General features: G+C 39.6%; 1 protein-coding gene across 5 annotated transcripts in view; it reads left to right on the top strand.

The window, feature by feature from the left end:
• The window catches only part of DNAI3 (dynein axonemal intermediate chain 3), a 73,785-nt gene that overhangs the window by 6,955 nt on the left and 39,424 nt on the right, over positions 1–27,406 (top strand). For 4 of the 5 annotated variants that reach the window (XR_010124149.1, XM_054478126.2, XM_063653449.1 and 1 more), the window contains exons 2-10: positions 3,460–3,537; positions 4,573–4,611; positions 12,735–12,916; positions 13,805–13,909; positions 16,082–16,231; positions 17,383–17,582; positions 21,644–21,760; positions 24,987–25,177; positions 25,959–26,083. Coding sequence is in view for 4 of the 5 variants with exons in the window: in XM_054478126.2 (XP_054334101.1) it covers positions 3,474–3,537; positions 4,573–4,611; positions 12,735–12,916; positions 13,805–13,909; positions 16,082–16,231; positions 17,383–17,582; positions 21,644–21,760; positions 24,987–25,177; positions 25,959–26,083 (1,173 nt within the window). In the remaining variant the exon portion in view is untranslated. The remainder of the gene's footprint in view (positions 1–3,459; positions 3,538–4,572; positions 4,612–12,734; positions 12,917–13,804; positions 13,910–16,081; positions 16,232–17,382; positions 17,583–21,643; positions 21,761–24,986; positions 25,178–25,958; positions 26,084–27,406) is intronic. The other variant, XM_063653447.1, reaches the window with a different exon arrangement.

Genomic DNA, 27,406 nt, shown 5'->3' with positions numbered 1-27,406 from the left:
CTCGCAACTGGATTTCCTGCTTCAGCCTTTTCCTTGCTGCAGTCTTTTCTCAACACAGCAGCCATATTGATTCTTAAACTGTGGGACAGATGGAGTAAAGTAACTTCCCAGCTGAAAGCCATCCAGTAGCTCTCCACCTCATTCAGAGTGAAAACCAAGGTCCTAATACATGACCTAGCCCCACTTGTGGTATATTATATAGTTGTTTCCAATTATATCATTCCCAGCCATTACCTCCCATACCTGTAAGAGGATCATACATTCCTACCTACTGCCAATCAGGCAGAGAATCCCTCCCCCATTATCAGGATTGACTTACTTGCTTGGGCCAATAGAATGTGAGCAGGAGGCACAATATGTCAGTGCCAAGGAGAAAGTTGGAAGCATTATGTAGTTCCGTTAGCTCTCTTGCTTTTTTCTCTGCTGTGAAAGTGGTATGTGTGAAATAGGGCCTGCTTCTTCAGCCTGGATCCCGGAATAAGAAGACTTGAAGCAGCTCATCCGCACCACAATGCATAGCATGAGAAGAAATAAATGTTTGTTATTGTATGTCACTGAGATGTAGGGGTCATTTGTTACTGCAGCAAACCTGACTAATATATCCCTGTCACCTTTCTGACCAGCTTTGCCTGCAGTCTTTCCCTGACTTTGCTCCAGCCATCATGACCTTCTTGCTGTTTTCTTAAATATGCCAGGCATGATCCTGGCATATTTAAGAACCTTTAAACATATGCCCAAAACCTTTAAACATACTGTTCCCTCCACCTGAAAATACTCTTCCTCTCCCAGATATCTGTGTTTCTTGCTTTCTCCTTTCTCAGGTCTTTGTTCCAATGTCCAATTCCTTTTCTTACCTTATTTTTTTTCCTTAGTAGTTCTCACTACTTGAAATACTAATTATATTTTCCTCCTTTATTTGTTCATTTTCTGTCTTCTCCTGGAATGTGAGCTTGTACAAGGGGTTTTGACTATTTTGTTCACTGCTGTATCCCTAACACCTAGGATAGCATCTGGTGCAGCATAGTCACTCAATATATATATGTGGAATAAATAGTGGTGGTGGTGATGGTGTGTGCATAGGGTGAGGCTAAGTGGTGTTAAGAGTTTTTTACCATGTTGGCCACGCTGATCTCGAACTCCTGACCTCGTGATCCACCCACCTCGGCCTCCCAAAATGCTGGGATTACAGCCATGAGAGCACCACATACTCCAGCCTGGGCGACAGAGCAAGACTCTGTCTTGGGGGAAAAAAAAGAAAGTTTTTCAAGTATTTTACATCAAACTAAAATGCAGCTGGGATAGCATATGGAGAAGGGGTACATTGATAAGGAATCTTCTGAAAAAAGGAATAGATGAAAGATTTGAAATTATGCTAAGACTGGGAAGTGATATGGAGGACATTTGACAGTCTAAAGAGTTGAGTCAGATCCATTCATTGCAGAATATCTTAAAAATAGAAATTGTCAGAATCATAAAATATTGATTAGATAATAAAATCCTGCTTTTTAGCTGGGCACGGTGGCTCATGCCTGTAATCCGAGCACTTTGGGAGGCCGAGGCGGGCGGATCACCAAGTCAGGAGTTCGAGACCAGCCTGGCCAATATGGTGAAACCCCGTCCCTACTAAAAATACAAAAATTAGCTGGGCTTGCTGGCATGCACCTGTAGTCCCAGCTGCTTGGGAGGCTGAGACAGGAGAATCGCTTGAACCCGGGAGGCGGAGGTTGTGGTGAGCTGAGACCACGCCACTGCACTCCAGCCTGGGCGACAGAGTGAAACTCTGTCTCAAAAAAAAAAAAAAAAAAAAAAAAAAAAAAAATTCCTGCCTTCCTAGGTAAAATCAATGATTTAAAATAGTTTCATTTGCAATGAAACACAGCAGTTATCATTGAAATCCAAGGGATCATCTAGTACAGAGGTTAAGAATGTGGCTATTGGAGCCAGGCTGCTTGGGCTCACAGCCTGACACCACTGCCTATTGCGCTCTGTGTCCCTTCAGGAGAGTCACCTGAACCTCTTGGGGCCTCGTTTTCTCATTATAAAATGGAGATGAAGATAATAGTAATAATAAAATGTGGTTATCTAGTATTCAATAGTACAGTAGGAAAATTATAGTTAACCATAATTCATTGCATATTTCAAAATGCTAGAAGAATGGTAATGTTCCCAACACAAAGATAAATGTTTCAGATGATGGATAATCCCAGTTATGCTGATTTGACCATTATACATTGTATACATGTATCAAAGTATCATATGTACTCCCAAATATGTACAACTATTATATGTCAGTAAAAATGTTTTAATGTGGTTAAGATTAAATTAAAAAGACATGTAAAGTACTTGGAACCGTGCTTGGCACATAGTAAGCACTTCACAAATGTGAGCTATTATTTTTATCATTTAAAAAATTCATATGAGAAAATCTAAAGGGAAGATGTTTACACACGAACACAGACACACTCACATCCACACTTTGGACAAGATTTTGTGATCCAGCATCTAGGAATAAAATAAAACTTGTGATATTTTGACCATGGGCTATGAAATAATAGTCTGTGTTGATTTGTTAAAGTGACGCAAACCAGTCAAAGATGATTGAGTTGATTGATGACACTTTATTTAATTAAGTCTTCACAATCACCTTGTGGGGTAGATTTTATTATTATCCCCATTAAATAGATGAATAAACTGAGACTTAGAGAAGGTAAGTAATTTGCCCAAGATCACTCAGCTGGAAAAAGTAGAGCCTGTTTAAAAACTCTGCTGGCCAGGCTCCTGCAGTCACACTCCTGACCATTTAAACAGAATGAGACAAAGGTAAGCATGGCGGAGATGACAAGGATTTGATGTCATGGTGATGACCTTGGCCAGTGTTCTATCCTGTCAAAATTGATAAACAGTTCCATGGAAAACTTTTGGAGGCATTCTCTCCGATAGCCCAAATAAGGCCTTAGTGGTTATATGTTCACATGCTAAGACAAAAGTATGAGCTCAATTACGTTAATTTAAAAATTATATATGCATATGCACATTGTGGGCCTGTCACTCCCAGTGGCCTATCTTGTCTTTGTAGCTGGGCTACCTGTTGGGAAGCCCAGCAAAAGGCAGCACAGAGCAGCTACCTGGGATGGGAACTTCAGTGAGAGGCAGGGAAGCCAAGTCCTCTGTCGTGCTTCCATGGCAGGACCTGTGGCTGAGATTTTGTTCTGGCAGGTCACCATGGTGCGCTTCAGGTAAACGGCTCCACCAGAACAGTAAGATCTCATCAGTAAGATTGTTGTTGCAATAAGCCTTTGTCACAGAACACCCGTTCTATGAAGATACAGGTTGATTTAGCCCAGGGTAAAACTTAGAAAACAGATTCTTATGTTTATTAAATGATAATGTTTAGTATTTGAAATTGTAAGTTGTTTGCAAATTGTAACAATTTACTAATAGTATCATCTCTTTATGCAGCCCAAGTCAGAACCATGGCTCCAAAACAAAAGAAAAAGTCATCACGTGGCAAAAAAAGCCCAAAACCAGTATTAGCTGGTAGGAATATTTCTTCATTGAATGGGATTTTTTTTGTGGAGTATTTGTATATATTAGCAGCAAAATGATTATGGTTTTACATATCAAATGAAATAAAATATTTCTGTGACATAAAGTCAAATGTATGAGGAATAAGATATATGGAGATTCATTCTTACTTTTGACTAATTTCATTATGATACCAATTAAATGCTATATAATGAATGCTGTAGTAAACATATCACCAAGAGATAACAGTGTGAAAGACAATTATTCAGAGTTTCTCTGTTTAATTATTCACAAGACAGTTTAAGTCTTCATTGTATATTTGTACTTATATTTTGTGTTTTGAGGTTTGGTAAAGATTATAATAAACTGGCTGGGAGTGGTGGTTCACGCCTGTAATCCCAGCACTTTAGGAGGCCGAGGCGGTTGGATCACGAGGTCAGGAGTTCGAGACCAGCCTGACCAACATGGTGAAACCCCGTCTCTACTAAAAATACACAAATTAGCCGGGCGTGGTGGTGCGCGCCTGTAATCCCAGCTACTCAGGAGGCTGAGGCAGGAGAATCACTTGAACCCGGGAGGCAGAGGTTGCAGTGAGCAGAGATCACGCTACTGCACTCCAGCCTGGGCAACAGACTGAGACTCCATCTCAAAATAAAAAAAAGATTGGCCGGGCATGGTGGCTCATGCCTATAATCCCAGCACTTTGGGAGGGCAAGGCGGGCGGATCACAAGGTCAGGAGATGGAGACCATCCTGGCTGACACGGTGAAACCCCGTCTGTACTAAAAATACAAAAGATTAGCTGGGTGTTGTGGCGGGCGCCTGTAGTCCCAGCTACTTGGGAGGCTGAGGCAGGAGAATGGCGTGAACCCAGGAGGCAGTGCTTGCAGTGAGCCGAGATCACGCCACTGCCCTGCAGCCTGGGCAACAGAGCAAGACTCCGTCTCAAAAAAAAAAAAAAAAGAAGAAGAAGAAATAAAAGATTATAATAAATTGAGATGTATTTGATTCAAAAATGTAAATTTGACTTCCTTTTATTATATTCTAGCTAGTGAAGACATGGAACCAGTAAATATGGAGAGCATGGGTAAGTGGAAATATAATTTACAACTTACGTCCTCAGTTTTATAATATTTTAATAATGCAATAAGCAAGCAGGAATACTATAAACTGAAGTGATCAATCAAAATGTACATGGGCTAAAATGATACCATTCCATTTAGAATATAAAATGAAAAATTTTTTAAAGAAAAAATAAGAGTAGAGAATTTCAAACTGAGAAACAAACTTCAACCAAGCAGTTCGTTAAAAATGCATTATATGATTATTGAAAGACCTTTTATAACTATAAAGTGTTATAAGCCTGCAACTTATGACTTTTATCAGATAAGTATTTTTTCAAACTTTTGCTCATAGGTAATATTTATCTGTACTTCACGCTAAGATGCCACTATTTCAAGGAAAGAGGCTGGTTTTTAAGCAAATAACTAGATCGTAGACAACTAAACTAATGTTGTTCCTACATGTAAAGGCTAAATAATCTTATAACAAGACTTCTTTTGGTGGGATGGAGGGGGAACCTCTCTCTTAGAGTTGACTTAGATGACGCGCTTCACTTTTAGAAACAGAAAGGAGACAATGAGGGGGGCAAGGAGGAAGACCTAAAAGCCCTGTAGGCCACTGTAAATATTTTGTCTTTTAATCATATGAAATGAGGAAATATTGGTAGTATTTAAGCAAAGGGTGACTCCATCTGACATGTTTTTAAAGGGTCAGGTCATCCTGGCTACTGTGTAGCAAATTGCAGGAGCAAGGACTGAAGCAGAGAGACTAGTTAGGAAGTTTTTCCAACAATCCAGGGGAAAGATGGTGATGACCTGGGCCAGGGCAGTAGAGGGGGCAGAGGTGTGGAGTGTGGAGGCGGGGAGAAAGTGGGAGAATGTCAGCTAATGTAAGTGGCTCTGTTATCAGCACCCAGCACAGTGCCTGCAGCAGGTTATGCTGCCCGATAAATATTTATTGAGTTAGTGAAACCTGGGAGTCATCTTTAATTTCTTTCTTTCTCTCCCTCCACACCTCCCTACCCCTTCAAACCACCCCAATTTCTATGAATTCCACCTGTTTTAAAATATATCTCAAACCCATCTGCTTCATATTATCTTCCCACTTGCAACCTTAGTCCAAACCTCTGCACTCCTCACATTGGTTAGTTCCCACGGCTCCTATTTAATATCACTGCTTCCACTCAGCCTCCTTCTGTCCATTTGGCACACAGCAGCCCAACCATGCTTAAACTCCTCTTTCTTGCTTAAACTCCCCCATGGTCTTACTTTGCCATTGGGCACACCTTGCAGTGGTCCTGGCTCCTGTGCTCAAGTGGTCCTGACCTTGTTTCCTTCTCCTCTTCACCAACCTACAGCCCATCAGCCTTGCTTAGCACAGAATGTTCCAAATTTATTCCAGCCTCAGGGCCATTGCTTTTGCTGTCCCTGATGCCTAGATAGATCTTCCCTTTATGCAACTTTGTCTTTCTTATCATTGAGATCTAGACTACCATCTCACTTCCTCAAGAGACTTTCCTTGACCTCTGTGTCACCTATTACCTTGTTTAATTGCTTTCATAGCACTTAAAATCCTGAAGTTAAAGTACAGTCAATTCTCGTTCCTGTATTCTATACAGTCCCTTTGAATACTGAATTAGCCAATACTGGACTGCTGCTCCTAGGGGAAACACAGGGTTAGGTTCCTGTGAGCTTCTGGTCACATTTTCATTAACTAGTCAATACATAACCTTGTTTTATATGTATTTCTGTTTAAATACTCCTTATTTAATGTATATTGTTGATTCCTTAACACTGAACTCATGGCCAAATCATGGCAAACAGCACTATAACTCATTACTGAATAAATGAATGAGTGAATGAGTTGTGTTCCCTCTTGTTTCTGTCTAAATAGACCACCACAGCTACCCTTCTTAGTTCCATTTCTCATCCTGTTTTCTCCCAAATAGCACTTATCACAATTTGTATTTATTTTTGTTTTTTATTTTTCTTCTTCTTTTTTTGTAGAGATGGGTTCTCGTTATATTGCCCAGGCTGTCTTGAACTCCTGGGCTCAAGGGATCCTCTTGCCTTGGCCTCCCAAAGTGCTGGGATTACAGGTGTGAGCTACCATGCCCAGCCCACAATTTGTATCTATGAGTGTACTTCATTATTTATTATCTGTCTCTCTGTCTAGATTGGATACCCTGGCACTAGCACCATGCTTTTCACATAGTGGGTGCTCAGTAAATATTTCTTAACTAAATGAATTGACTGGTAAGAAAATCTGTGAACCTGATAAAGGGGCACAGTTTGAGATGTATTCATTGAAAGTAAATGAACTGAAAAATAGGAATATGTTTGCTTAAGGGAAAGAAAAAACCAACCTCAGAACATTATGGTGAGACAAGTGTAGGTTTTGAGTTAGCATCCCCTTCTCCTCAAGCCTGTCTCTACCCCCAGACTCCCCTCAGGTAGCATCAGGACCCCTCTGACTTCCTCATGTTGGGCCCTGACCTTGCCAACTGTTAATCAGGGCTGATGGCTGTCATGCTCCAAGAAACTGAGATCCCTTTTTCTAACAAGGAACCAAGGTATCAATAGGCTAACTAAAAAACTGTCAGTCCTAAGGGCCTAACAAGGTGATGCCCAGAGGTTTCTGGAGAATAAATATAATTTTTACACATAGCTAATATTTGTGCAGCAATGACTTTGTGCCAGGCCCACTCTTCTCATTGCCTTAGCTCTATAAAGTAGGCATTATCATGGCCATTACAGACATGAAGGTGCTGTGACTCCCAAATGTTAAATAATTTACCCAAATTATAATACGAGTTAGTGGTATATGAGTTGCCTATTGCTGCTGTAACAAATTGCCACAAACTTAGTGGCTTAAACAATATAAATGTATTATTTAACAGTTCTGGAAATCAGGAGTCCGAAATTACTTTCACCAGGCTAATGGCAAAGTGTCAGCAGGGCTGATTATCTCTGGAGGCCCTGAGAGGTGAATATGTTTCCTTGCCTTTTTCAGCTTCTAGAGGCCACTGTATTTATTGACTCCTGGCCCCTTCCTTCCTCTTCACAGCCAGCAGCATAGCATCTTGGAATCTTTCCCTGTGACCTCTGTTTCCCTTGTCACATCTCCTTCCTTGACTTTGATCCTCCTGTTGCCGTCTTATAAGGCCCCTTGGGATTACACTGGGCCAATGTCAAAGGCCCAATCATCCCCCCACCTCAAAATCCTTAACCTTCAGTATCTGGGATAAATGTTTTAAAAAATGAAAAATAAATAAATAAATAAAAAGAACATAAAAACAAAAACAACAAAAAGTAAAGATCCGTGACATAATTATATCTACAAATCCATTTTCTTATGTAAGGTAACAATACAGAAGTGTATTAGTCTGTTCACATGCTTCTAATAAAGACATACCTGAGACTGGATAATTTATTTGAAAAAAGAGGTTTAATTGACTCAGTTCTACATGGCTGGGGAGGCTTCACAATCACGGTGGAAGGTGAATGAGGAGCAAAGTCACATCTTACATGGCAGCAGGCAAGAGAGCGTGTGTAGGAAAACTTCCCTTTATAAAACCATCAGGTCTCATGAGACTTATTCACTATCATGAGAACAGCACAGGAAAGACCTGCCCCCATGATTCAATTACCTCCCACTACACATGGGAGTTATTCAAGATGAGATTTGGGTGGGGACACAGCAAAACCATATTAACAAGTTTCAGGAATTAGGACATGAACATATTAGGGGGACATTATTCTGTTTGCCAGAAGTGGTTAATAGCACAGGCTTTGAAATTAGACAGACCTGGTTTAAGTCATAAACTTATGACTTAAAGTCATTTAGTGACTGTGTGGCCACAGATGACTTCACCTCCCTGAGCCTCTGCTTCTTCATCTGAAAAGCAAGATGGACTATCTACCTCATAAGATTGATATGGAAATTAAATTAGTAGTACATGCACATTTCCTTACATAGGACTGTCACAAAGTAGGTTCATGTTAACTCTTTTTACTATAAAAAGATACTATAAAGACAGATAAGTAGATCAATGCATGAGAATAGAGTCCAAAAATAGACCACATGTGCATGGTCAATTGATTTTCATCAAAGATGCAAAGATAATTCAGTGGAGAAGGGATAGTCTTTTCAACAAATGATGCTAGAACAGTTAGATAGCTGTAAGTAAGAAAGTGAACTCAATCCACACCTCACACCATACACAAAAATTAACTCAAAAGGAATCATAGAGGTAAAACCAAATATTCTAAAACTTCTAGAAGAAAACAGGAGAAAATCTTTGTGACCTTGGAGTTGGCAAAGATTTCCCAGATATGACACCCACAGCCAAAATCCCAAGAAATCTTAAAGCTTTCTTAAGATTTTCTTTTTTAAAATCTTAAAGATTTTTTTCTTTTATGGAATACTTGCCAGCAATGGAATGAACCATTGCTACATTCAACAATTTGAATGAATCTCAAAATAATTATGCTAAGAAGATAAACAAAAAGAGTACATTTATAAATATTCCAGAAAAAAGCAAACTAATCTATAGTGACAAGAAAACAGCTTAGTGGTTACTTGGGGTTACTTAGGGATGAAGGAGGTGTATTGGAAGGCAGGGGCAGGAGGAAACATTTGGGTCTTATGGGTATGTTCTTTATCTTGATTGTGGTAATGGCTTCATGGGGTATGTGCATATATTTATCAAATTGTACATATTGTATGCAGGTTATTGTTTGTCAATTATAACTCAGCAAAGCTGTTTTTAAAAAACTAGATAGCAACCAAAATGTTAAAAAAAAAAAAGAATGTACAGTTGAAATGTATGAGAGTTGTTTTAAACAACGCTCATTATGTAGGACAATATATGTGTAACCTATGATTTATATTGCATAGCCTTCTATTGTGTGCATGTAGTAAGATTCTGAGGCATGAATTGTGTAGAGCTTGAATCTGCCTTTGGTTCCTGCTAGGTGAATAACTGCCATTCACTGGATCCTATGGAAAGTCATCTCTGTTCCCTCCTTGTCTATGTGTAGAGAAGCAGGACCCTCTCCATGGATCTTCTGTGTCCACTTATTAGAGAGAAAGCGTAGCATAGTAGAGTTCAGGGACCTTGGTTTTGATCCCAGTACCACCACTTTCAACTCCCAGAGGCTAACCTTGGACATGTTATTGAACTCTGTGGTCCTCAGTTTTCTCAGCTAAAAAATGGAGACAAATATAGTAGCCACCTCTGAATGTTGTTGTGAAGACTAAATGAGTTAATAATACACATAAAGTGCTTAAAACTGTGTCTGGAGCAGTAGGTGCACCATGGAAGTGCCCTCGCAGACATTGTCCTTGTGATTGGCACTCCTGACCTCAGTCAGCTTCAGAAGGCCCTGAAGGCCTCCTCCTCTGCACCAACGCTTGTTTCACACTCCTTGCAGCAACCAGCCTCCCACTCTGCTGAAGGCTCCAGGGAGCCCATCTCATTGCTGATCACAATAGCCTCATTGCTGTAGCCTATGGTGCTGTTCTCAGTGTGTGCCTCAAAGCCTACCCAATAGCAGTTGTTTTACAGTATTTGGCTGGTGACCCTTTGGGGTGGCCAGAAGCATCAGGCCTTGCCCTGGTTAGTTTGGTTCTCATGGTGATGGAGCGTGATGGTACTGGACTATAGAAGTTTTGTGTGATCTGTTGGCTGCCAGTTATCTGCAGTTATCACTGATTGCCAACTCGAACCAGAAACAGTCCACCAGTTTTACTGACTTCTAGATAAAGGAATATTAGATCCTATATTAGAGTTGCCTTGAAAAAGTCCAATTACTGTGAAAGGATCATTTTTTGTGTGTGAAAAATATCAAGCCAGTAGAATTTGAAGTGTGTGTTTAGTAGGGGCAGATAACATAGAAAACAATCTTTGGTGCTGTCTTTCCAGTGTCGAGGATGATAGAAAGCTTTCTGGTCTTCCTGAATGCCTCTGTTTATTAGGGACAGCTGCCTTCTTTTCGGCACTAGCACAGTGTGAGTCTCACAGTCCCACCTAGTGGTTTTCTCAGACAAAACTACAGAACTTTTGTTACCCATTCGACACTACAAATGCAGTCTGTTTGCAGAGGATTACTTGATTTGAATCAAGTCAACAGTTACTTATTGAGCATCTCATAGGTGCCAAGTGTTACGGTTAGTCTTTTGAGGGAGATAAAAGTGTATAATTTGTCCTTCATTCATGAACAACTTGAATTCCCAATGTTATGCCAACTGACTGCAGTTTGAAATATGCTTCCGCATATAATCAGTGTTATGCATACAGTTATTTAAAACCTCCAAATTACCTGAATTATTGTACCACAGAGCCCCTGGGGTGGGGGAAATATTTCTATTGGAAAATAAGCTCAAAATTCCAAATGAGAGGCCACATACACTTTCCCCCTTGCTGGCACATCTATTGAGCAGTTGGAGGGAGGATGGCCTGACATCCAGGGGCGTGGGTGCTGGAGGAGATGGGAGTGGACCCTGGGAGCTGGGGAGAGAGTCCTGGGGACAGATGCAGAGCTGAAACTGTTGTGGCTGATGATAGTGATATGAAGGATAAAAAAAACAGCAAGAAGGCTTGAGAGAGGGGAGGGCAGCAGGCAAAATGCTCCTTTGTCCTCTAGTGTCCACCCTCCCGGGGCATGCTGCTGCTAAGGACTGGCCTGAGGTGCGAAGAAGGGATGGGAAGACCAGAGATGGAAGCCTCTTGAACCTCTCCTCTCTCCTCTTCTGAGAGCAATACTGGGACTGGCAGCTAGATGGGAGGAAAGGGATTCCCTACCCACTTTCCTGTGTCCGAGGGTTTATTAATACAACCAACTGAGAAGTCACTATTTGAAAAATGTGAGGAATTGAGTAACAGTAAGTTTGACTGTGAAAAAGAGAAGCCCTAAAGAGCAGAGATCCCTATATAGGCTCAAGGGAAGGTTTCTTTTCTTTTTTCTTTCTTTTTTTTTTTTTTTGAGACGGAGTCTCCCTCTGTTGTCCAGGCTGGAGTACAGTGGTGTGATCTCTGCTCACTGCAACCTCCACCTCCCGGGTTCACGCCATTCTCCTGCCTCAGCCTCCCGAGTAGCTAGGACTACAGGCGTGTGCCACCATGCCTGGCTAATTTTTTGTATTTTTAGTAGAGATGGGGTTTCACTGTGTTAGTCAGGATGGTCTTGATCTCCTGACCTCGTGATCCGCCTGCCTCGAGCAAGTGTCAGCCACCACGCCCAGCTCTAAGGGAAGGTTTCTTTAAAATGAGAGACCATTGAGCAAATCAGCTGAGGGAAAGCAGCATGGAAGTAAGAAAAGCTGAAAGGAAAGGAATAGTTGAATGGACCCTGGTGGCTGAGGAGGGCAGGTCCTCTGAGTGCATAAGGGCAGAAAGGTGGTGCCCGTTTTGATTAGCAGGTGGGCAGAGCTGCAGGACCTGGCAGGATTCTGTGCTATTCAGACCCTGTTTTCTCTGTGAAATAAAAAGCCAGTCACCTGGTAAGAGAGAGCAGCAGGGGAGAGGGTGAGGTTGGGGTGTTTTAGGAAAGTAATACAGGCTGAAAGCCTAAACAAGTGGTCATACCTTCCAACCAATAATTTCACTTTTTAAATCTATCCCAAGAAAATAATTTGAAATGCAATAAAAATCTATAAACTAGATATTTGTTTGTAGGATTATTTACAATAATTGGAAACAAGCAAGAAAAGAAATTAGAAGGCTTACCAACACGAGAATGGTTTAAAATTATTCTATAGAATTCAGTTCATCTAAAATAATGTTTTAGACAGATTACTTAGTGTCGTTGTAAAATACTTGTGACATAATGATAAATATTAAAAGCAGCATTTAGAAGTTCATATGAGGTATATATGGAGTGGCTAGAAGAAAATAAAGCAAAATATTAATAGAGGTTTTTCTTCTTGAGAGGTAGTATTATGGACCATTGTTACTTTCTTCTTTTTTAAAAATTTTTTTGGCATTTAAAAAATAATGGATATCTTTACTTTAAATACAGGAATAATAATTTTAAAGTCTTAAAATTTTAACCCAGATAATTATTAAAACCAAGCAATTGCATGTTTTCTAATGCTAATATTTTAAGTGGTCACATTTAATGTCCAAATTCCACTTTTCTTTCCTAGGTCATCCAGAAATTTATCCTTTAGTATTAACCACCAAGACCCAGGAAATATTTAGCTGCCGAATAGGTGAAGATGTCACAGATGAACAACCTTATAAGCTTATCAATAAAGAAGATATTTTTGAGGACCTGCGCAACAGAGCTGCAGTATCTGATTTCCACCCAGTCAAAAAAATTGTCCAGGTAAGCACAATATCCCTCTTTATTTTCAGTCCTACCTCAAGAAGTTCCTGGTACATAATAACAAAAGTTGGAGAGGTTGTTGGTTCAAATCTGGCCCCATTGCTTTGGGCAAGTGCTAGCTTGCCCACCCCTCCTTGGGAATCCTGTTTGATGATCCTCTGTGAAAAGCAAAGTTCCATCAATGACTTGTTATCTAATCCCACACCCAGAAAAGCTCATCCTTGCCCAGTTTTTGTTTTGTTTTGTTTTGTTTTTTGAGGCAGGGTTTCACTCCTGTCTCCCAGGCTAGAGATGCAATCATGGCTCACTGCAACCTCCACCTCCCAGGTTCAAACAATCCTCCCGTTTCAGCCTCCTGAGTAACTGGGACCGCAGGCACAGGCCACCATGCCCAACTGATTTTTGTTTTTGTAGAGACAGGGTTTTGCCATGTTGCCCAGGCTGGTCTCAAACTCCTGAGCTCAAGTGATCTGCCCGCCTTGGCCTTCCAAAATGCTGGGATTGCAGGCATGAGCCACTGTGCTCCGCCTTTGCCCAGTTTTAACTAGAATATGAATCTGTCCTTATTTTCTGCTTTAATTGTTTAATTCATAATTTTGGTTCTGATTTATCTCTATGCATGCTACAGAGCACAATACCAAACAAAAACTGATTCTTTTTTCCTGTTAGAAGTAAAAGTGCATGTACATTTCCCTGGATGCATTATATTTTTAAGAGCTTTTTAAAGTTAATAAAATAATTTTGCAATTTGGTGTTAACAGCCATAGATTAGCACAATGGTTATCTTCTATAATTGGTTGATTAGAGAAATATGAATTTTGTGTTAGCATCAAAATAAACTGAATGACCATTGAACATTAACTTCCTCTCTCAATTATATTCTTGTAGGAATATCCTGGAAATGAGCTTCTGCTTGTTTATGACAGAGACTTCAAATATGGACTTAACTTTTATCTTATTGGAACTGAAGAGGGCAAAGAAAGCTATTTAAATGTGAGCAAACCCCAAGCCCTTGTAATTTGTTTGTTTTTGTTGTGGTTGTGGTTGTTTTTGAGATAGGCTCTTGCGCTGTCACCCAGGCTGGAGTGCAGTGGCACAATCATGGTCACTGCAACGTCAATCTCCCAGGCCCAAGTGATTCTCCCACCTCAGCCCCCCAAGTAGCTGGGACTACAGGCGTACACCACCACATCCAGCTAATTTTTTTTATTTTTTGTAGAGATGAGGTCTCATATGTTGCCCAGGTTGGGCAATTTGTTGATTAGCGGAAGGAAGCGGAAGTGGTACCTCTAGGGGATCCCTATACATAGTGATGATTATTCTTGTTCAGCTCCGTCTCCTTGGGACCCAGATCAGGTTCTGGCACCTAGAATAAGTAAGCAGTAAATGGGGGATGAACTAAATCAAGTATCTCAGGGTAGCAGATTTGCCCTTCGCTGACATCGTGAGAGAGGAAACAGTGAACCTGGCGTACTGCTTTCCTAGTTCTCTTCTTGCCAACTCCACGACTTTGAGTAAGTTACTGAGCCTCTCATTGGTAAAATGGTGGCACCATTATTGCACATTTCCAGGGCTTTCATGAGGATTCATATAGGTAAAGCCCTTTGTTCAAGGTGGGCAAGAAAGGTAACAGATGTATGAAACTCTCTTTCCGATCTTCCACTCCTGTTTGGTCAAATTGAAGGAAGCAATTTGGGAGGTTTGTTTAAATTGTTTGAGGATGACAGAGAGGTTTGTGTGGCTGTCCAATAAGCAATAAGAATAAAGGGAAACCATATAATTAAAAAAAATCTAGGCTGGGCACAGTGGCTCATGCCTATAATCCCAGCACTTTGGGAGGCTGAGGCACGATCACTTGAGGCCAGGAGTTCCAGATGAGCCTGGGTAACACAGCAAGACCCTGCCACCGCAAAATAAAAATATTAGCCAGGCATGGTAGCACGTGCCTGTAGTCCCAGCTACTTGGGAGGCTGAGATGGGTGGATCACTTGGGCCAGAAAGGTGGAGGTTGCAGTGAGCCATGATCATGCCCCTGCACTCCAGCCTGGGTGACAGAGTGAGACCCTGTCTCAAAAAGAAAAAAAAAATAAAAGCTAACAGTTTATAATTAAAAATCATCTTTCATTTAGCCTTAACATTTTCAATTTTATTTTTATGATTGCTGTTCTCTTTTTAATTTTTTATTGTAATGAAATATTTTAAATGTTTAGAAAAAACTAGAGAGTAGAATAACAAATATCTACACTTCATTATCCAGAATTTTAAAATATTAATTTTTATTATATTTACTTTAAAACTTTTTTAACAAAAGAAATAAATATTACAGACAATATTCCACTCCCTCTCATATCGTCACTAATTCCATTTTCTTCACTCCTCCCTATAAGGAACCATTATTCTAAATTGTTACATATTGTTCTTGTCTGTGGTTTTACACTTTACCATATATTTATGTTCTACAATAATGGATTTTATAGTCTTATTAACTTAACATTCACATAAAAATTGTGTCATTTTTATACTCAGTCCGCAACTTCATTTTTCACCAAATTATAAAATTCTAGGATCTATCAATATCAGTACATTTAGATACCATATATACATAGATCAAATTTGTTCATTATAACTGCTCTATGGAATTTTATTTTATGGTTTACCACACTGTCATCAATCCATTCCTCTATTGGTATTCATTTGGTTGATCGTTTTTTACTATTACAAATAAAGCAGCAGTGTGTGTGTATATATATATATACACATATCTATATGTAGAGATGTGTATATATATATACACACACATCTATATGTAGAGATGTGTATATATGTGTATTAATACATCAGCAGTGTGTGTGTATATATATATATACATCTATATGTAGAGATGTGTATATATATATATACGTCTATATGTAGAGATGTGTATATATATATATCTCTTCTTGTCTACTGTCTTTTTCTTCTTTCTATATTCTTGATATCTCTTTTTTCTTTTTCCTTTTTTTGCTTTGTTTCCTTTTCATAATTCAAAAGTGTGAATTGACAAGAAAAAAAGTAAGAAGGTGCTTAATGAATTTATATAAAAGTAAAGTTTGTCACAAAATATATACATACAGCTATAACCTAAACTTGGGCATATATTGTAGAATGCTATTTATTTTACTTTAGCCCCCAGAAGTACCAGAAGAACAAGAAGAATATAAAGAACATATTCCTGAAGATGTGTATATTTATAAACCACCTGTCTCTAAACCATGGGTTTCTTTGGGCAGTGAAAAAGAAATTGAGGAAGAATCAGTTACGGAATCTACAAAGCAGGTTAGAGGGTTATATATGATCTGTAATCATTACCTCCCTGTAGCTGAACAACACTTATTCCTGAGGGATTCATAAGGTTTACTGTGTTTGCTATGGAGGCATAGTTTTTGGTGTGTTGTTTTGGTTTGCTTTTATAGAAGAATGGTCATTGTCTTAAGTGGGTGTTATGAGTTGAATTTTGTCTCCAAAAAAATGGTATGTTGAACTTCTAACCTCCAGCACCTCAGAATGTGATTCTGGCTGAAAATAGGGTCATTGCAGGTATAACTATTTAAGATGACGTCATACTGGAGTAGGGTAGGCCCCTAATCCAATACGACTGGTGTCTTTGTGATAAGATGGCCATGGGATGACAAAGAGACACAGGGAGAATGGCGTGTAAAGAAGCAGGCAGAGACTGGAAAGACGGATACGCAAACCAAGGAACACAAGGATTGCTGGGTGTCACCAGAAGCCAGGAGAGAAACAGGGAACAGATTCTCCCTCAGAGCCTTCAGAAGGAAACAACCCTCAAACACATCAGTTTCAAACTTCTAGCCTCCACAACTGTAAGAGAATAAGTTTCTGTTGTTTTAGGCCACCCCATTTGTAGTACTTGGTTATGGCAGCTGTAGGAAGCTAATATAGTGGCATTCCCTCTCAAAGGAACTCCTGTGAGGGAGAATTGTGTGTGAGTGGTTTATTAGGAAAGTGCCCCAGAAGAGAACATGACAAGCAGCTGAACAGGGATATGGAGGAAGCCCTGCCAGGCTGCACTCTCAGGCAAAAGTCTGCAGAGGGAAGAAGGCTTCAGCCAAACCCAAAGAGGAACTCTGGAGTGTAAATTTTACCTCAGAGGTGTCCCACACAGAAGCCAAGGAGAAGGGTTTATGTATCCCTCCTGCCAGTCCACCATTAGTCAAGATGAAACTGCCAGTTACTTCCTGTTCTTTGCACCTGCTGGCAAAGTGGTCCCAATAGCCCTAGAGCAGCCATCCAGAGAGGAGGAGCGGGTGCTGCTCATGTGAATGGAAAGCATGCAGAGCTGGAGGCGCTCACAGAAAGTGCACAAAGGGCTCTGAGGGATCTGAGCAGAGTACCAACATTGCCTACACGTCAGTTTTTCTTCAGGGACTTCATTATGTTACCTTTACTGTTTACATGTGTTACAGATTACGTATATGATTTCTCGAAAACGAAGTGAATTTGGTGCACCAATTAAGTTCAGTGACCAGAATGCTTCCAGTGTAAAAGATGCCTATATTGAATGTACAGCCTACCCAGATAAAAATTTTACCCTTAAACAACTTGAAAAAGATGTTGGCATGCAAGTAATCCCCCAAATAAAGGACATAAGCACTCAGACAAAATGGTAAGTATGTGATGGGTGTATGTAATTTTATAGCCAGTTACAGTAAAGTCTAGTAACTTCCATTATTATTTTGAGAGCTCTTTATAATAAATAGAGATGGATTAATGATGATGACACATAGATCTCCACAGAGTAATTCAATTCAGGAAGATCTAATTATATTCAATAATACCTTTAAAAATCATAACAGGAAAATGAGATACAAGTATAGAAGATTGTAAAGACTGGAGTGGGAAAATGAGTGATGCTGTTTATCATGACAGTGCTCGTCATCTCTCATCTGGCATATTGCCATTGCCCCTCATTGCTCTGTTCTACCACCTAAGTCATCATTCTTAAACGTCAAATCAGATGGTGTTACTTCATTGTCTAGGTTTCTTCTCTGGCTGCCATCACTTAAAAAATACATCCATCCAGAGCCCCTAGGATGGCATATGCGGTTCTCCCTCCTCCATGACGAGGCACTGTCTGCCTCTCCAGCCCCATCATCCCTTGTTCCTAAACAAGCTCTCTGTGTGCCGGCCCTATGAGTTGCTTCCAGTTCCCAGAATACCTGCAGTTCCAACTCCTCATGCCATTGCCCATGCTGAATCTTCCTCCTGTCTGTAAGTGGTAATGATATTGTTCTAATTACTCAGACCAAAACCTTGGATTTTGTTGGGTCTATCTTCAAAATTTACCCACTGCTATTACCTTAGACCATTCATCATCATCTCCTGCTTGGATTACTGTAATTCCTTCTAAGTGGGCTTCCTCTATCCATCCTTTCTCTCCTACATTCAGTTCTCCATACAGAAGCCCTGATAATCCTATTAAAATGCAAGTCAGATCATGTCACTGATCAAAACCTTCCAATGGCCTGTCATCCCAAATGAACCTACAAGGCTTCATATGATCTAGATCCCTTTACCCCTCTGCCCTAATTTCCCACAGTTCTCCCTGCTCATCCATCCAGCCACACTGGCTTCCTCATTCCTTGATTTACCACACATACTCATACCTGATGTGTTTAAGCTTACGAGTCCTTTACATAGAATGCTCTTCCCTTGTGCTTATTCCCTCCTTCATTCAGATCTCTGCTCAAATGAGGCATTCCCTGACACTCCTGTATAAAAGCAACAACTTGGCCGGGCACCATGGCTCATGCCTTTAATCCCAGCACTTTGGGAGGCTGAGGTGGGCAGATCACGAGGTCAAGAGATCAAGACCATCCTGGCCAACATGGTGAAACCCCGTCTCCACTAAAAATACAAAAATTAGCCAGGTGTGGTGATGTGTGCCTGTAATCCCAGCTACTTGGGAGGCTGAGACAGGAGAATTGCTTGAACCCGCGAGGTAGAGGTTGCAGTGAGCCAAGATCGTGCCACTGCACTCCAGCCTGGCGACAGAGCGAGACTCCATCTCAAAAAAAAAAAAAAAAAAAGGCAACAACTCCATTACCATCTATCCCCTCACTCTATTTTTCTCCACTGTGCCATAATCACTTGATTTGTGTTTTTCATCGTCTCTCTTCTCTTCACTCTGCCCTTGGAATTTAAGCTCTATGAGATAAAAACTTTGTATATTTTGTTTACTGCTATGTTCCCAACTCCTAGGACAGTTCCTGGCGTATATTTATTAAATGGAGGAGAAAAAAGAATGGAGGAGGGAAAACAGGAAGAAAAGGACATAGGTTAAGGAAGAATGTGCAGAATGATGACAGACTTGAATTCAGTGTTAAGTGAAGAGCTATGAAATACACAGTGAGACAGGTCATGACCAGGAGAATCAGGGCTCAGCAACATGGAATGCAATACAGAAGATACTTTACAGATCTATGTGAACTAACAGGTTAAAAACCATGAAAGTGCAATGTTAAAGTCAGGGCACATATATACGGACTCCAAAAGTTGGGCCAAGAAATGAGTCAGAAACAAGAGAAGAAGATGAACAGACAGGCCAAAACAAGAGGCGGTAAGGAGAAAGGCAAGAATTGGTGGTCAAGTCCTGGCAGGGAAGGAGGACATCAGATATCCGTAAATATCAAGAAGTGAGGGCAAGAGAGGAAGGAGAGAGGTGATATATTAGTACCAAATGAATTTGAATTTTGAGACAAATTTCTAAGTCAAGCCAGCCAGAGATTTATTTTATGTTCCTACTAGGGTACAGACAAGTCCCAAGAATGAGTCAGCCAGGGTAGACTCAGTAGGTAGACTCAGAAAACAGACTGATAATAATAATACTGGCAGTGTTCCTACATAGAGGGAGTAAACAGATGAGAAATAAGGGCAGGTCTTGACCCACAAAATGAAAAAAAAAAATTTTTCAAAGAATTAAAAGGAACTCAGATGGTTTAAACCTAGATGACTGGGAGAATGCTGGTACCATGCATTACAAGCAGGAAATTAGGAAGGGTAGCTGGTATGAGGTAGAGAAAGTAGGATATGTGATTATATTGAAGGGAGTCAAGAAAAATCAAAGATGAAGTTCAAAGAATAATGACAGTGAAAGCAAATGCCTAGTGTTCCACCACATACCAGGCATTCTTCTAAGTGCTTTACACACATCAACTCAATCCTCACAACTGCTCTCTGAGGTAGGCACTATCCCCATTTTACAAATAGAGAAACTGAAGCAAAGAGAGGTTAAAAATGAAAGCCCAATGTTTTGGGCATAATTTAAACCTGAAGCAATAATGAATGGTTTTGCTGAAAAACAACAAAACAAATCATATTTTGAAAGTAAGAGTGACTTAGGCATGTTGCTACTTTGATAAAACTACAAAGAAACATATCGTTTTTTTTTTTTAACTTAACCCTGTCTAGAGAGCAGAAATTAAAAGGTGAAGCTGAGATTTGAACCCAAGTCTCTCTGGTTCCAATACTAATATTATTTCTTTCTACCACTCTGCCTTCTGCTATGGATACTGACCTAAACAAGGAAAAAAAATGAATTATTCTAAAAACTCCCTTTACCCCTTTGTCTGATTACTCTCCGTTTAATATATTACCTCTCACAGAGACATTCTGCATTGTGCTGACATTTGTTCAACAAACACAAATACTACATAATATTTTGTTGATCATTTAAAATGTGCTAGGCACTGTTTTTAAAGTTTTGCATGTATCAACACATTCAATCCTTACAATGACACTATGAACTAGCTACTTTAAGAATTTCGTTTAGAGATGAGAAAACAGGCACAGAAGGTTAGATAATTAGCTCAGGAGTCATATAGCTAGTAAATGATAGAACCAGGCTTCAAAGCCAGGCAGCCAATCACCAGAGTCCACACTCTTAATGATTGTGCCCTGTGACTTTTCCAAGCTCCACATGCCAAGATCAAGGGCTCACCCAGTCTAATACTTGAGACTGATAAAGCCCAGATGTACAATGCCATATGAGGTGTTCACATACAGAGGCCACTAAGAGCATACTAGATGGAGCAAGCCTTCCTGCCACCATCACTGCTGAAATGTATCTTATTCCTAGTTTTGTATGTTTAGAGCAGAGTTTCTCAACTTCAACACAATTGACATTTGGGGCTGGATAATTCTCTTTGAGGGAAGGCTGTCTTGTGTTTTGTAGGGTTTTTAACAGCATCCCTGGGATCTACCCACTAGACACCAGTAGCATGTCTAGGTTGTGACAACCAAAAATGTTTCTAGACATTGCCAAATGTCCCACGAGGGGGTGAGGTGGACACTGACTTAATGAAATGAAGAGAGAGATAAAACGATAAAGGTGGCAAAATGTTAATAATTGATGAATTTGGGTGAAGGGTGTGTGGGAATTCCTTATACCCTTCTTACAACTTTTCTATAAGTTTGAAATGATTTCTAAATAAAAATTTTACAAAAATAAGATCTTTTTGATTATGTTGGAGAGAAGTTCATGCATGTAGACTTTGAATAGTGGTCAATATCAGTTGTCTAGGATAAAGAAAATTCAATGTATATAATTTAAATATAAAATAATATCCTAACATCATTGTCACAGAGACACATTTTTGACCTGTTGTGGCCCATATTTGCTCTTCTTTGACCTAATCTTTGGTATTGAATTTTCTTTTAATATATTAGGACATATCCTAAAAATGCTACTACGCAATATTATCCAAGAGAATTCTCAGAAGAGGAAAAAGAGACACTCAAACAATCAAAGCCTTTGGTTGATTTTCTTAACAATGCATCCATAAGGTAAAAAATTGCATATTAAATTTTAAAAATAAAACATAAAATGTATATGTTTACATAGAATAACAGGTCTAAATAAACAATTCCATATATGGTATCTAGATAAAAAGTATGAAGACAGTTGTCAGGTGTGACACATTCTACAGATTCTCAATATTTCTTTCTTCTATTGCTAAGCAACATCTTAGCCCTATCAAGCTAAGGCCACATCAAACTGTGTGAGGAGTTGAGTGTGTGAGGATGTTTTCCTAATTGCAAATTAACATTTACTTGTATTTACCACTGTTACTTTTATGTAAGTCTTTTTCTCCACTCCTCACTCCTCTTCCTCATTAACTTTTTATAGGAGGAGGAGAATGCTGTGGACATTATTATGATGATAAGTATTTGCAATATCTTTGTAGATGAGAACCTGAATTTAATTCAAATGTCTTTTTGGACATTTCACTCTTATCACCAATTCCTGTGTTCCTGCACTCTTACTGGCTTTGAAAGAGAAGCATCTTCAAAATGCCCCCTAAGCTGTTAGTAGGACCCTGGGTAGAGTTCCAGGGCTTCTAAACCAGAGAAACAGCTTGACAAGTTGTCATCAAGCTGATACTAGAGTTTAGAGAAGTGGATCCAATGGAGGACAAGTCTGCCAGTTATACTCAATAGGCTGGTTTCTATTTCTTTCCAAAATTAAAAACTTGGTGGTCAAGTTCATATATAGCCCAAGTTAAACTTTTTTATTTTTAAGAAATGTCATTGGTTCTTTCATACTGGATTAAATATCCTGAAAATTCCAACAACTCTCAAAGTTGTTACCTATGCCTAGGGAGACTGTGGCTCAAAAATTCAGTTAATGATTCAGAGAGAACATTATTTGCCACTCACTCACAGGAAGGATGCTATAATTTTTGCTATATGGGCAATGAGGTAGAAACAAGAAAACCTGAGTTTCACCCTCCCCTTATCAAAATTTAGTAGTCATTACAATTTTTCCTGTAAGAATATTAAAAATGAGAAGTTTGTTTACATATAATCAATATCCAGAGAAAACTAGATCTTGAGGAAATAAGAAAATATTCAAAATAAATCCACATTGTATATTATCTTTAGACCTGGGCTTTTATTCTTCCCTCTGAATTGCCGTGCTTATAAAGAAAAAATAGTGGACAGCTTTATGATTCCATCCCTGAGATGTGGGAAGGAGAAGCCAGATCTATAAGAAGAAAGAGGAAAATTGGCACAGGAATTATAATAGCACTGGCCAAGAGTGGATAAGAAACCCATGTTTATATCACTGCAAACGTAACTTCCAGCTTTAAAACTGCTTAAGGTTTATTCAATAGTTTTTAATTAAGGTAAGCCTGATTTTGTTCTGGAAGAAAGCCCTTTTAGAAATGGGAAATTTCTTTCTCATAGGATTTTATCTAAAGCAAACTTAAGGGAAGCATTATTTGCAAAAGAAGGTAATGACATGAGACGAGAGAGAGGAACTTCAGGGGGATTCACAAAACAACTAAGAAACCTTCCTTTTGGGGTTAAAATTCCTAGACAACAGTTTTGCTAGCCTCCAATTTGTTACTCTCAGGAGCTACATGGTTCCAGGAAAGCAAGAAACCGGAAACCAGAAGAAAGATTTCACTTCTTCCGTTTGAATTACTTCCCCATTCTGGCTAAGGAGGTAGAATCAGGAAACCAGAGCGAAAGCCACGTCTTTAACTTTTCTCTTGAGAATTCCCTTCTCATTTGGGCTTAACCAGAAAGAAATAAGATTTGGAAAATGCTTACTAATGCTTCTACTGGAAACTGTTTAAGCCTCGAGAGTCCTCTACACAGGGTTATTCAATGTTCAATTTGCTTATGAATCACCTGAGGACTCTTGTTAAAATGCAGATTCTGACTCAGTAAGTCGGGTGGAGCCTGCGACTCTGCGTTTCTAACAGCCCCAGGTCATGTTGGTGGTCACTGGATCACACTTTAAGTGGCCAGGTCTTAGGAAAGGAGTCTATTTTGAAAGATGAAATACAAGAAGAATTTAACCAAGGGAGGACTCAGTTAGGCAATGACTGGTAGTGTAATGATCAATGACAGGGGTATCAAATGGTGCCCTTTTTTAATTTTAGGAGTATCTATTTTTACTGTTTATATTGAACTATCTAAAGGGTTTTTTCTTATTTTAAGAAATTCATAATTGAGAACCACTTTTTCAGCTTACCACACCTATATAAAACCAAGAAGTTTACAGTTTTGATCAGTAGGGTAAAACCTTGGGTGGCATTCTAATTGTGGGAGGGCGCTTAGCGACTTTGGGAGTATGCAGAGCTTTCAGATCTAAGCATAAAAAGGGACAATAACTATCATAGTAACTACTTTAAGACAGGAGTCTGTCAAACCAAGGTCCCTAGACTATTAGCAAATGATCCTAGCACTCAGATGGTATCTTAAAGAAGCAATATTAGTATTTTTAGCAGGATAATTTTTCATTTTGGGGACTGTCTCATGCATTGCAGGAGGTTTGGTAATGGAATTAAACACAGTAGCACCTCCCAGGCATTGTGACAACTAAAACTACACACACACACACACACACACACAGACACACAGACACACACACACACACACTTCTAAACTCCAATTCTTCCCTTGTTCAGAATCTCTTATTTGTTGTTTTGAATTACGTATGTATTGGGGCTATCCTGTTAAGAATAAGTGATCATTTAGTACAGAATATGCCTAAGAAACTGCCATTTGTGACAATTAGGGCTTTCCAGGAAGCAAATGACATCAAGTTAGAGGCAGAAGTTTACTGAGGATTACACTGTGAAAAATAAAGGAGGAGGAGGCAGGACCGGGAAGGTAGAGCATCAGACAAATTCTCAGCCTACTCAGCAGGAGCTCCAGAGCAAAGACGCCTGCTGTGGGAATGCTGCACAAGGAGGACTGGCCAGGCCCAGCCATCCCTGCAGCTGCATGCTCAGGCATTGGCCTGGAGAGAGTACAGCCTTGGCTTGGAAACTGAGGCAGATCATGAAGTTGCTCGAGGTTCTGAGTAACATGCCACCATGATGTTTTTTTCTCTTAAGTCATTTATTTCACATGAGGTTAATCATTATTACCAAATATAATTGAGAATTATTATTTTTTGTTCAGTATAAATGAAGGAGGAGGAGTTGCTAAGATAGTCACATTATTGGATACTAAAAACCAATATCTTAATTGCTTTTTTATTTTTACAAATTAGTGTTGAAATAGCCCTGCAGCAAAATGAAATCATGAACACATTTATTGATGACTGGAAATACCTCGCAGAAGAAGAAGGCACCTTTGGGGACAAGACTGATACCCACCTGAAAGAGTACCAGTCCTTTACCGACCTTCATAGCCCAACGGAGAAAATGATTACCTGTGTCTCATGGCATCCAACTATCTATGGTGAGATGGAAATGATGGGGATTCCCTTTTGTGATAACATTGAAATTGTCTGTTGCTTTCATGTGTAAAATTGCAAACTAGTTCAATGTCAATAAGACACCTTCCGTTTGCTCTGTGCTCGCTAGGTACCTGCCATGTGCTTTCCACGCCTTCACTGTCATGTGTCCTCCCAACAACCCTGTAGGACACACACCTGTCATTATCTCTGTTTCACAACAAAAGGACCCAAGCTCAACTCAGGGAAGTGACTTGCCCAGGTCACCCAGATGGCATAAGGCAGAGTCTGGGTTTGCTTGGGCCTGTTGCTCTCCCAAGGCTAAATTTCTTCCTCCTAACACTGCCTTTCCGATTACTAGACAAGAGAGGAAATGTGCCTCCTTTAAAGAGCTCAGCAGCCAAGGGAGGTAGGTAGGGATGTGCAAAGATGGAAACATGGAAAGAGAGAGGTATTTGTCCTCTTTCTTCCTCCTTTCACCCTCCACTGGCCCTTTTCTCACAAAAAAGAAACAAAACAAGATTTTCTTTTCTTCTAAAATCTTCTGAGTCCCCTGTATATTTTATACTAACAGTACATATCAGTTTGGACCAGCCAGATTTCAAGTGCTAAATAAGTAGCATGTAACTAGTGGCAACCACATTAGCCAGCAGAGCTCTAAGAAAACTCTTGGTCTCCTGTGGACAAAGTGAAAATGAAGAGTGGCTGTGTAGAAAAGCAAAAGCTAGAGACATCTCTCCATGTATAGTTGCTGCCAACTTTAATTTCTACATGTGTTTCTCTCAGGGCTAATAGCTGTGTCAGTGGCCGTGCGACTTTCTTTTGAAGACAGAGTTCACTTTTCTGGTAAATTATTGCTGCAGCCATCACTGATTCTTTTCTGGAGCTTCTCTGATCCTATACATCCTCAGGTAATTAGGGAGAGTTGCCTACATAGACTAAATTTTCAAATACTACTTTCATGTATACCTTTAGCAGTTTTTATTGCAAAGTACTTTATAATCATGTAATGTTGTAAACATTTATAAAGTTAGGCTTTCTTCAATGCAGAACTTGTCATCATTCAATTTGAGCAAAACTAAAGTTTACAATTTGTTTATTGAACAAATCAACATGGTATTTTTTTCAAAGATTGTAAGAGGAATGTTTAAACTATTTTTAAAACAAACTCTTTTATGGACTTTACTCGAATACTAATTGGTCAAATGCAAATAGATTTTAGTTTCACATGAGTTTCCTCAATTCCAAGGATCACTGGGTAATAAATAAAGGTGAATGTGTGGGAGAGCACTGGGGAGTGGTAGGGACTGTGGCCTTGGAGAGTGCATTACCTGTCTCTAGGCTGGCTGCCCTCTTGTTGCCAGGTGGTCCCATTGTTAAGAGAATTGAGAAATTTGGAATTTTGTATGAAGTCGCCCAATTTTAAATAGCTCAACTAAAACCAAACCAAAACACACAAAAACCCAACTAAAACCAACCAAAACACATAGCAATTCAAATAAAATGAGGCTGAAGGCTGGGTTTGCTACACAGGGTTCTAGTTTTCATGGTCTGCTCAATAAGAGATCTGCCTAGTGGGTGGGTGGTGTATAGTGTTAGATTAAGTTATTTCAATGTTTTCAATATAATAATATTTTGTTTCTAAAAAGTATTCATAATTAAGACTTTCCCTAATAAACCCTAGCCTCACCTTCTTCCTTTTTCCCAATTCATTTGAATTAAGGTAGTTTTACTGTAATAGATTCTAGATACTTTAATGATTATAGACCCAGAGATCAAAATGAAAGATCTCTAGCCCTTTCTTGTCAGCCACAAAAACAGAGCCACTCTCTCACTAGAGTTTTCTAACCTTTCTACCCTATAGATCTCCTCTCCATTCCAGGAGTGCCTGGCTCAGTATTCAGCAAGCAACAAAACAGACACAGATCCTGTCCTCACAGAGCTTCCCTTCCATGGTTTTCAGGAACACTAATTTCATAGTCTTTTTGTTATAAACATTGTAACATGCTCCCAAAATAACTACAATTTGTTTCCACTGAGGGGTGGGTTGGGGAATACCTGGGTCCCCTTGAGAACATACTCACTGTCACTCGTATGGCCAATGTGCACAATAAAATTCAGCAAAAGCAGCTTTTAGTCCAGAGGCAGAACTCTGAGAATAGACTCTCTACACACCTTGCTCATAGATAGCTATAAAATTGGACTTTTAACTGTCTTAATATTATTTTCTCACC

The sequence above is a fragment of the Pongo pygmaeus genome, chromosome 1 (assembly GCF_028885625.2).
Source record: "Pongo pygmaeus isolate AG05252 chromosome 1, NHGRI_mPonPyg2-v2.0_pri, whole genome shotgun sequence".
NCBI classification, from domain to species: domain Eukaryota; kingdom Metazoa; phylum Chordata; class Mammalia; order Primates; family Hominidae; genus Pongo; species Pongo pygmaeus.
This window is presented reverse-complemented; position numbering and strand designations above follow the sequence as displayed.